This window comes from Herpailurus yagouaroundi, unplaced genomic scaffold (assembly GCF_014898765.1).
Source record: "Herpailurus yagouaroundi ecotype Mexico unplaced genomic scaffold, PumYag 29, whole genome shotgun sequence".
Lineage (NCBI taxonomy): Eukaryota > Metazoa > Chordata > Mammalia > Carnivora > Felidae > Herpailurus > Herpailurus yagouaroundi.
Window position 1 is genome coordinate 67,350,070 of NW_024412377.1, and position 12,402 is coordinate 67,362,471.

At 34.8% G+C, this 12,402-nt stretch overlaps 1 protein-coding gene across 10 annotated transcripts in view; it reads right to left on the reverse strand.

Annotated features, from left to right (window-relative positions):
• APC (APC regulator of Wnt signaling pathway) overlaps window positions 1-12,402 on the reverse strand; it is a 150,194-nt gene that overhangs the window by 63,089 nt on the left and 74,703 nt on the right. For all 10 annotated transcript variants that reach the window (XM_040446703.1, XM_040446761.1, XM_040446740.1 and 7 more), the window contains 2 exons: window positions 4,917-5,001; window positions 3,711-3,912 (listed from right to left, as the gene is read on the reverse strand). In XM_040446703.1, the coding sequence (XP_040302637.1) occupies window positions 3,711-3,912; window positions 4,917-5,001 (287 nt within the window). The remainder of the gene's footprint in view (window positions 1-3,710; window positions 3,913-4,916; window positions 5,002-12,402) is intronic.

Sequence of the window (12,402 nt, forward strand, 5' to 3'; positions counted from 1 at the left end):
CTTTTTCTTTATTTTTTTAATGCTTTTATTTTTATTTCTGAGAGAGAGAGACAGAGACAGGGGCAGAGAGAAAGGGAGACACAGAGTCCAAAGCAGGCTCTAGGCTCTGAGCTGTGAACTTGTGAATCGCCAAGATCATGACCTGAGGCGAAGTTGGATGCTTAGCTGATTGAGCCACGCAGTCGCCCCAGGATAAGCAATTATTCAATTTGAAAACCATTTGTATTTCCTTGCCTGTAACTTTTTCTTACTTATTTATAGGACCTCATTCATATTAAGAATGATTGTACTTTGTCAGTTATATGGGTTGTAAATGTATTTTCTCTGTTTATCACTGGTCTTTAAACTTTGTTTATAATGCTTTTGTCATGTAGCAAATTTTGAATTTTTTTTGTCATCAAATTTGTGGATATTTTCTTTTATGGCTTCTGGGGTTTGCTCATTTACAGAGATGATCTCCACTTTAAAACTGTTACTTTAAAATTCTGTTTGATTATATTGTTTTGCAAAATATATATACATGTGAATGTGAAAGGTTCTATTCTTGCTAAAATTCCCTTTCCATTACTGAGAAACAATTTAAAAAATAAGAAATATGCCTTCATTTTTGATGTGGCAAGCTTAGCAGTGAGGGAATCCATGGAAAGACAGTAAGTCCCTGCTTATGATTGTAGCAATGTTGGGGGAGGTGCAGACTAATGAGAATCTACCTCATCCCTCCCATTTCTGACGACAGAAGCAGGAGAAAGCACAGGAGAAAACCTAAACTCCTTTCACAAGCTGGCATAAAGATGAGATCTGATCTTATTTTTCAGTGTTTCCTGGTGAGAACCCACAGGACCTACCAGGACTTAGAGGTCATGAAGAGAGAGATAGATGGTGATGCTGCTATTTCCTCTGGTTACTCTCCAATAAATGGGCTCATCATTAAGTAGCTGGATGTTAAACGTGCTTAAATTGATAGGCCAATGTTAGTGATGGCGGTGGAGGGGAGGCTAGGGAGAAGAGGGACAAGCTGTTATTGTTAAGGTTAAGGTCAAACTGTGATAAAACGCTCTGAGGAAGCCAAGGTCACAATGTCTTGAGCCAAAAGTTAACAAGTGGTTAAATGATAGTGGTTGACAACACTGTTAAAGGCTCAGAACTAAAACTAGGTCTAGAGCCAGAGACAGACAGCTCTTTAGGTTTGGGCTTATTTAGTGATTATTAACAATTTTCTTTAAAAAGTAAATCTTGTGCCTTCTTAGTCTTCTAACTTAGGGTCATCTAAAAGAGCACGGCATGTATATATTAGGTATTTAATAAATATTTGTTAAATGAGTGAATAGCTAACATGATGATAGCCTACATTTATTGAATGTTCTAAGGACCAGACACAGTTCTAAATATTTTTTAATTTCTTTTTTTTTAAGTTTATTTAGTGTGTGTGTGTGTGTGTGTGTGTGTGTGAGAGAGAGAGAGAGAGAGAGAGAGAGAGAGATGGGGTGGGGGAAGAGAATCCCAAGCAGGCTCCACACCGCCAACACAAAGCATGATATAGGGCTTGAACTCATGAACCACAAGATCATGACCTGAACTGAAAGCAAGAGTCAGACGCTCAACCGAGCCACCCAGAAGCCCTATTTTTAATTTCTTTTTCTCAAAAGTTTATTTATTTTGAGAGAGAGAGAGCAATTATTTTTTAAATCTAGTTTAACCCTCACAATACCCTTTGAGGTAGTTATTCTTAGGCTCACTCCTCAGATTGGAAAACTGAGGTTCAAAAAGATTACAGAGCTGTGTAACTGGGTTTGAGTCCTGGCTTGACTGCTTTCTAGCACTTATCTTGGGCAATAAAGAAAACAAGAAAAAAAGAGACAAAGAGAGTGAATCTATGATTTAAGAGAGGGAAAGAAAGAATAAAAAAGAGAGAGGAGAAAGTCATCAAAGAAATCATGTAACAGAATTTTCAAAAGTTGAAGGAAATATATTTCTGGATCAAAAAGGTACAGTGAATATCCAGCATAATGAATGAAGAAAACATGTATACTGAGGCATTCTAAAAGCTTCAAAAGAGGGGAAAATGGCTACCTACAAAGGAATGAGAATCAGATTGGTATTAAATTTCTCATCAATGACACTGATAATGAAGAAGGAAAATGAGTTTGATCTTAGACCTATCTGAACTAGCAAATGAGTGTGACAGCAAAATAAAGATTCTGTCATACAATCAAGGACTCAATTTTTACCTCCCTCCAACACAGTGAGAACCAAGAGGGCACAAGATAAATCAGAACTACACACATACTCTCCTCTCTCTCCCTCCGCTAATAAACTCAGGGCTTTATCTATGTGATGCAAAGTTAGTTCCTAGGAAAGATGGTATGCTCACAAATCCTCTGTTTCTTAATAGAGTTCAAAGGGGACAGAGATGGAAGATGGTAGATGCTTGTTATTCACAACAGTGTTTCCTATAGGGTCAGACAGAAATATTCCTGGCTCGAGGTAAGAAGCAGAGACTCATGTAAACTCAAGATGAAAGAAAGCTTAACACTATTTCTGGTCCAGAAGATTAACCTATTTTTACAGATGGACACACCTAAAACCAGAGAGAGAGCAGCAAAAGGTCTTTTGCTTTTCAGTTAGATATGCTGGACATTTTTACACTAATAATCACTTTTACAACTCTGCAAGGTAGAACCATGTTCCTCTTTTACAGGAGAAAACAATACCAAATTTAATGGCATGATCGAGATGGCAGAGCTAATATGTAATGTTTATACATTTTAATATTTCTTCAAGTTTAATAGAATTTTTAGGAATATAAAAATAAGATATTCATGCATTAAGGAATTCATAACCTTTTACAAAACATTTGAAAAAGTTCTTGGTGGGTGATAGATATTCTGGTATTTGGTGATAGATATTCTGGTATTTGTAGTGAGATGATTTTAACTTCAGTAAGAGAAGAAGTTAACACATTAGCTATGAGAAACCAGACCCATAATATATGTCAAGTAATGTTTTTTTAAGACACTGAAACCGATAAATTAAGAAGCGTTTCAGGGGCGCCTGGGTGGCTCAGGAGGTTAACGGTCCAACTCTTGATTTCGGCTCAGGTCATGATCTCAGAGTTCTTGCATTCGAACTCTGTGTCCTGCTTGGAATTCTCTCTTTCTCCACCCCCACCCCCCAATCTCCTCCCCTCCTCTCTCTGTCCCTCCCCAACCTGTGTGCCCCCATGCAATCACTCTCTCCCTCAAAATAAATAAACAAACAAAAAAATAAAGGAATGTTTCATTTGTGGCCACTTGTAATAGGCCATCCCTAATGGAAAGTTACCTTATACTGGCTCTGGAGTTATTGAATTTATTTCAAAAGGTACCAAGAAATTCAATTAAAAATCAGTTACATATTTTAACTTGATGTAACTATTATGATCATCTATACAGGGCACTTGAAGCATTTAAGTAACAAAGTACAAAACTTAGAATCCCAGGAATTGCCTCTGTTACATTTTCAGATTTAATTTTGCCTCTTTACATTTTTAGATTTAATATAAGTATGATCAGTAACATACTATTTTTGAATTAATAAATGCAAATGCTCTCTTAAGTGTTAGTGATCATCTGCCATACATGCTTCGTAAATTCCTATCTTATATTTACAAAATGACAAAATAATGGAAAAAATTGAACATTCAAGTTTACTATTTAATGAAGAAAAGTTACCTTTCTTTCTCAAGTTCTTCTAAATAACCAGTATTTTCTCTGCTTCCATTTACAAACCCTCTTTTTGGAAACGAACCCATAGGAACAGGACTGCACTCTCCTGAACGACTAGATACAGATCCTTCGCGGCTTCCATAAGAACGGAGGGACATTTTTGAGCGTAGTTTCACTCCAGGGAAATTACTGCTATCTAAATTAAGTTCTAAATAAAAGAGAGACAAGTTTTTATATAACAATTGCTTTAAAGTGGCTAAAATATTGCTAATGCAATTAAATAAAATATTAGGTTCATGTTTTAGTCCTCAAATTTTAACACATAATATAATTGCATATACATTATATTACATAATGCCTGTAGGAGTAGCAAATTTATGCAGGGAACAGAGAAAATCCTTATCACAAACGCTGATGCTCCTAGATATTCGCTGACTGCTAGTTCCAGATATAAATGCAATATATACAAATATCAAGTCTTAAAAAAAAAAAAGTGTTCACTGCAACTCTAAATTTGTAACAGAGGAAGGCACAAATACACATGACTGAATAAACAATTATTAAGAAACTGAATGACTAAACTTTCCCTCCAAAGTCAGCTTGAATCAGGGGGAAAAGGAGTATGTTAAAGGAAAATCAGACAAAGTATCTTTCCTCAGATTCCTGCTAAATAATAATATATTTTAGGACCCAAAGGTAATTTCTCAGCCAAGTTTCAATTATCATTAAGCACTTTACCTGTTTTGGTATTTGAATTTTTAAGCAACAAAATGAGAAAGATACTCTTAAAATTCTACTAAAAATGGCATATAATCAGCTTCTATATGTGACAAGACAAAGCATTTCTATCCTGGATGGAACAGAGAAGGGCATTTATTCCTTCAAGTAAGGAAATAAGCCCAGTCTGTCCCATACAGCTTACTAAAGGCCTATTTAGTGACTGGCATAATAGAAATGAGCTTTAAAAAGAGCTGAAAAATAATCAAATAAGAAATCTAAGATAATTTATTCAAAGCCAGTTAAATGTCTAACTGAAGGAATGACAAAGAGACATTTTATGTATTTGTATTTTAACAACTAACCCTAATAGATAAGGCTGTTATACCAACAAAACTGAAACCAATGCTCAAGGGAAGCTGTATTTGGATATACACACCTAAAGTTGACAACTGGAGCTTAAAAATTACTTTAAAATACTTAAAAAAAATCTACCTTTGAGACGCTCTAATAAATCAATCTGTCCAGAAGAAGCCATAGCTTCATCTTCAATACTTCCTTGTAGCTGTTTAAGTACTTCCTGTAAAAAAGAACACAATATATTAACATGACAAAATTCTAAATAATTTCTTGAAGATATGCTTCTAAGTTTCCTTGCATTTAGGTAGGCTAGGGAAAAAAGTTATTTCAGACCAATGTGAAAATGTATCTTAAGCTGTAAAGCACTCTACATATATTACCTATTATTAATGATGAATAATAAATTATATCTCAATAACAACAGTGACATTTGGAGTGATAACGGAGATTATGGGGAGTCTCTATGCAAGATACTATATGGAACAGTTAAGATACATTATCTCTAACTTTTAAAACAATACAAGGTGAATTATTTTCATTTTTCGGATGGGTCAAGCAAGACTCAAAAGTCCTGCCCAAGCTGCAAAAGCTAGTTATATGTTTAGAATCCATGTCTCTGAAGCCTGCAACATGACCATGAAAAACACCAAATTAACAAATATGCTGTCTTATTTAACATCCTAACAAATATTCAAGTTTCTATATACCGTATTTAAATATATTCTAGCATACTAATTTACATTCACCCAATAATGAAATGACTATATTCTTGCTTACTGCCTCCTGACTTTTGAAGCAATTTCTTTCCCATCTAAGTTCTTCTCTTGATAAATTTTCCTCAAAGAATGCTGGAAACTGTCATTTTCTACCAATTTTTTCTGCATGTTCCTTAATAATTTATATTGTATTTTTCATATTCCGGGGCATTCCATTCAAGTTCCCAGCAAAGTCTTGTTGACCAATTAGGTTTCCAAACACAGGACAATGTTCTTGAACATGTATGACCTTGTAACTATGGGCAATATTCTCCAAAATGAAAATGATCCATAAACAGAGTGGAAAGGAAATCTGTCAAAAAGTGAATGCAGCAAAAACAACTTTACTGGTTTACCTTGACAGTGACATTATCAACATTAAAAAAAGAATCCCTATGTTAACAAGAAATAGCCTGTGGACTTACAATCTGACCTTCAAATAATAGACCACATTGGTGGTTGAAAGGAACATGGAGGTGATAGATACTCACGTTCAAATTATTAAGGCCAAAATGTATCACATCTGTGGGACAGGAACAAATGTGTATAGTGATATGATACTTGAATGAATACTCTAAAATGTCTGCTATAAACTTCAGGACACCATTCCTTCCATAAGGTTTGAGAACTATCATTCTAGGCTATCTGTGTTTCTCAGGATCCCGATTCTCCTTCCATCCAGGGCTACTACTTGTAGTGCTTCAATGGCCCTTTAATAAGTATTTCTTATACTCCCCAGCCTCACAATTCAACAACTATCCTTCTGCAGGTAACTTCAAATCATATGTCTCTAATCAATTGCAAACTTCAGATTCACTTTCCCAATTTGACTGATAGACACCTTATATCTGGATGATATATATGTCCAGAACTATCATTTTGAGCTACTACAACCTGTTCTCTGCCTTGTATCCTCTTAATTAAATGTAAACGGCCTTTTCTTCCTTTTAGGCTTAGTCCTTAGCATCATCTCCTTCATATCACCAATTGGTTATCAAATTCTGTCTTCAACCTCTAGTATCTCTTAGAACCATCTCTTTTCTATTCTTACTGTCATTATCCTGGTTATTAACCCCCCCAAAACTATTAAGTAATCTCCTATGTAGTCCTACCATGCATAGAACTATCAGACTAAGCCTTTTAAAGCATAGTTCTGATCAGGCCTCCATACAAGATTCTTCTCCACAGTCTACAGGTGTGGGTCTGAAATTTCAGTATGGATCAGAATCACCTGATAAGCCTATTGCACCACAGACTGCTCATTCAGTAAGCCTGGGATACAGGCTGTAAATCCTCATTTTCAACAAGTTCCCAGGTGATGCTGATGCTGAAAACAATTATCAAGATGTTAACAGTGGTATTCTAAGAAGCTGGAATTACAAGCAATTTTTTCATTTTTTTTATTTTTTTTGTTTTGTAATTTTTAAACAATGAGTATTAAAAAAATACTGTTTTTAGAAAAGGTATAAAGATGAAAAAGTCTAAAAACAACAACTAAAAGAAATCCTTGGCATATCATAGGACATATGCCTAACTTTTCAAAATTAAAAATAATAAGCAAAAAACTTAAAATCAAAATCAAATTACAAGGCCATGTAAACTTGGGTAGCCAACAATAAAAATTAATTAAACTTATAGCAATTAGCCATATAATGGAATACTATGCAACTACAGTAATATTAAAACTATTGATATGAAAAGACTATGATGATACACAAAATTAAAAACAATTTTTAAAAAATTCGTTTTTGAGAGAGAAAGAGTGTGAGCGGGGGAGGGGCAGAGAGAGAGGGAGAAACCGAATCCAAAGCAGGCTCTAAGCTCTGAGCTGTCAGCAAAGAACTCGACATGGGGCTTGAACCCCAAAACTGCAAGATCATGACCTGAGCCGAAGTCAGACACTTAACCAACTGAGCCACTCAGGTGCCCCAGTACATACAATTTTTAAGAAGCATGCTGCAAAATATAATCCCATCAAATGCATGCCTGCATATAATGTGCAGAGAGAAAAATCTATACACTGTCAAAGGTTATCTGATTTAAAAAAGAATTTTTAATGGATGATTTTGATATCTTTTTACTGGTCTCTATTTCTTAATTTTTAAAAATATTGAATATGCACAATTTGTAACAAGAGCTTTTTCAAAAAGTTTCTGTACATATGGTTAGAAATCTATTGAGGGGCACCTGGGTGGCTTAGTTGGTTAAGCGTCTGACCAGCTCAGGTCATGATCTCACAGTTCGTGAGTTCAAGTCCACATCAGGCTCTGTACTGACAGCACAGAGCCTGCTTCCAAGCTTCTGTCTCCCTCTCTCTCTCTCTGCCCTTCCCTTACTTGCTCACTCTCTCTCAAAAATAAAGAAACATTAAAAAAAAAATCTATTGATAAAAACTGTAACCATAGAGGTAAATAAAATTGTTGAAATTTAAAGTTTAAAAAAGTTTTGAGACTTTCAATTAGTTTAGCATGTTTGTGCACTTCATATAAATGGACTCATACAACATATAATCTTTTGTGTCTCATGTTTTTTGCTCACCAAACATTTATGAGATTCATCCATGCTATTACATGTATCAATTCACGGTTTTTCAATGCTGTACAGTAGTCCATTGTATGAATAAACCCAAGTGGATTTATCCTTTATCCTCCTAGTGGGCATTTGGGTTGTTACTTGTTTGGAGGCTATTATGAAGAACGCTACTATGCACATTCATGCATGTATCTTTTAGTGAACACATGCAGTCACTTCTCGAGTACATATCTGGGAGTTAAAATGCTAAGTCATAGGATTTAACTTTAAAAGAAATGTCTGTTTTCCAACCTGGCTGTACTATTTTATACTCCTACCAACAATGTATGAGCATCCTGATGTTACACTGTATGCATGACCAGTCTTTTTAATTTTAGTGATTTGAGTGGAGTGAAATGATATCTGCATTTCCCTGATGATAAGGGATGTTGAACCCCTTTTCATGTGCTTACTGGCCATTTATCTCTCTTTTTGAATTGTCTTTTCAAACTTTTGGCCATATTCTTTAAATCGGATTTTTTTTTTTTTTTTTTTTTTGGTTACTGGTTTGCAAAAATTCTTTATCTATCCATACTGAGTTCTTCATTAGATATATGTATTGTAAATATTTTCTTGTAACCCATGGCTTGCCTTTTCATTTTCTTAATGAAGTTTTTTGAAAAGATTTTAATTTTAGTTTTTAATTTGATGGAGTCTATTTTATACCTTTTTTTTTTGTTTAGTCCTTTATGTGTCCTGAGAAATCTTGCCTACCCAACGTCAAAGATACTGTCCTATATTTTCTTCTAAAAACATTAACAGAAGTTCTTGGTTTTAAGGGATTATGTTTTTCTTTTATGGTTAGTGCTTTGTCATTCTATTTAAGGAATCTTTGCCTACTTTATTATTTAAAAAAAAATTTTTTTTTACATTTATTTTTGAGACACAGAGAGAGACAGAGCACAAGTGGGGGAGGGGCAGAGATGGAAGAAGACACAGAATTCGAAGCAGGCTCCAGGGCTCCAAGCTGTGAGCACAGACAGAGCCCGATGCGGGGATCAAACTCAGGAACCGTGAGATCATGACCGGAGCCAAAGGTAGATGCTTAACCAACTGAGCCACCCAGGCGCCCCAAAATCTTTGTCTACTTTAAAAACATGAAGCCGTTCCCTATGTTTCCTTCTGGAAGCCACTATTTTGTCTTTCACAAAGACAAAGGTCTATAATCCAACTTGAATTAATTTTTGCATATGATAAGAGGTAAGGCTCTGAACTCTTTACTTTTTTCTTTATACAAATATTTAATTGCCCCTGAACCACTTGTTGAAAAGACCACCCTTGCCCCAATGAAGTGCAGGGATGCGTTGGTCATAAATCAAGTGACCAAATATGTATGGCTATTTTTCTCAACTCTATTTCTGCTAGTCTACTAGTCTAATCAATTATCACATGTCTTTGTAACTTTGCAACTTTACACTAATTCTCAGCAACTATCTCTTTAAATATTACTTTCACTCCATTCTCTTCCCCTGCCCTTTCTGGCTCCTCTTCAATTATATTTGCCTGTATCTATCTGTGTCCTTCATAACTCTTACATATAGTTTTTTATTCACATTTTTTTATTTTTCTGTGCTTTAATTTGGGTATTTCCTATTGACCTTTTTACATGTTCACTAATTCTGTCTTCTCACTAGTTCATTCATTCTGTGTTTACATGCCCAATCCAGTAAGTTATTAGTAAAACTATTTCTCAGTTCTAGAATATCTTTTTAATTATAGATTACAATTCTTTGTCTAAATTTTCTGACTTTTCATCCACTTTACCCATCTTTTCTTTTTCTCAAGACATTTACAATAATTACATTAAAGTCTTTCCTAATTCCAACATCTGGATCACCTTTGGATTTGCTTCTATTAACTATCTGCTCTCTTCATTTATCATTTTCGTTTCCTGCATTTCTTGTAACTTTTAACTGTATGTCAATCGTTACGTATACAAGAACAAGAGAGACTTAAGGCATATTTTCTCTTAGCATTTGCGTTTTCCACTACTGGAGTCTGATCTCCATTCAATCAGGAACTAAAAATGGGCCGCAGGTGCAGTTCAAGCAAAATTTACATCAATTTGATTTGCCAAGTTCTGTAAATGTGTCTCTCCCCTAAATTTAGACTGAAAATAATATAGGTTTCTGTCTCCTTAGCCCTTAGCCTCCTTCCCTATACAGCTCCCAAATTTGACATTTATCTTAAAAGAAAAACTAGCCATATTTGATACAGGGCCTACCTACCTTAAGTCTGTGTCTCTCAAGCATTTCAAGATTAAAGAATATTCACTTTGCTTTTCTAGCTCAGCCTTATTCTCAGGTGGTACCTGACTCCTTAGCCCTAGAAGTTCTGTCCCTTGGACGCAGTGAGCTTAGGTCTTTAGTCTGCTCCACAAAGTAAAAATCTGGCAAATGTCTTGTGAAGGAGACCTCCTGTGTGAAAATAATGTGTCCTTCTCACAGCAGGACTTTGCCTCCCAATATTCAGCTTTCCTAGTCCATCCCCAGCATCCTTCACAAGACTCAGCCAATGCCATTGGGGAAAACTAGCCATGCATTTGGAGCTCCTCTATATGTCAATACTTCACATCTGCCCACGTTTGTCAAGAGTTGTGACAGTTTCTTTCCTCCAATGGAGTCCTGCTTGTGCCAGTAATTAACAGCAGTCTGTATTCAGAATTGGTAAATATCCATGGGGAAGAAAATCACCAGTGATCTCTGCTCTAGAAAGAGATCTTTCCTCTTATGAATTTTAGTTAATATACCCCTTGATGACTCCACAGTTCTCCAAGGTCTTTTAAAGTATGATTTTTGTATCTTATCCAGTGTTTCTTAGTTGTTGGAGTAGGAATGACTGCCTGGAGCTGAGTACTGCATACAACCTTATGGAAGTAGTTCTCAATTTCAAAGACTTAAAAAACAAAACAAAACAAAACAAAAATGTAACACAACTGCAGAGCAATTCTAAATATTTCAGAAAATGTTTTGAGAAATGGCAGTTTTTATAATTAATATGTATTTTGAAGGAGAGAATACTCATTTGCATTTATAAATCTTGGAAATTTGGTTTTAAAAATTATTTATATTATATAACCACACATTATTTTTAAAAACATTTTAAGATTTTGGAATCATTAAAGGATTATTTATTAGAGGTGAAATGTTCTATGGTGATATAAGTGAAAAGAAAATATTTATCAATGAGCAACTATGCCATTTCAGGGAGGTTGTTACTTGACCCACTTCTGTTTCTGTCACTATCTCAGTTATATATTCTTTTCATTAACCAAATATATTTAATAATTAAATCTTCCAATTAAGTTATGAAATGTGTCAATCTGAGTTTTTATTTCTAATTCTTTCTTATACTCTGAAAATAAGATACTCTACATGTATGGGATTTTGAAGTTCTACAACAATTTATAAAATTTCATTCTGACAAAATACAACAAAGATATAAATGGTTCATTAATAATTTACCTACAGATAATTTTTCTATACCATGATATCTCTCAGTTTAAAGGCTTCACATCTCTACATGGCCATGTTTACCTTGCTGCTATGCTCAGCATTTTATTTTTTAAATTACTATTATTATTTTTTTTTTTTTAGAGTGAGAGACAGAAACTGAGCAGGGAAGAGACAGCAGGCTCCATGCTGTGTGGAGCCAGATGCAGGGCTCGATCCCACAACCCTGGGATCATGACCTGAGCCAAAATCAAGAGTCAGACGCTCAACTGACTGAGCCACCCAGCTACCCCTATGCTCAGCATTTTAAAGTAAATCAAGTTGACTGAGTTCTAACCCTGGAATAAAAAATACAGTACATAATTTCTTTTAAATTTAGCTACAATTTCTGTATTTATCTGTTTCCAGGTCATCTAAATCCCATGAAATATCTATTTTATTTTGCCATTTTATTTTTTTACAGAAAATGTCAAATATCTACACAAGTATGGAGAACATTATAGCAAACTCCCATGTATCCTCACATTCTGCCTTGATAATTATAAACTTATGATCTTGTTTCATCTATATCCATACCCACTTCCTCTATTCCCCTCCCTGACTCAAACTGATTTGGAAAACAAATCTCAGGCATCATATTATTTCTTCTATAAATAATTCAGTACATATATTTAAACAGGGATTCTTTCTAAACCATAATGCCATCATTATACCTAAAAAATAAGCTTTTCTTTAATGTTTTCAAATATATAGTCAGGGTTCACATTTCTCTAACTATTGTACACATATTTCCCTGTCTCTCTCTCTCTCTCTCTCTCTCTCTCTCTCTCTCTCTCTCTCTCT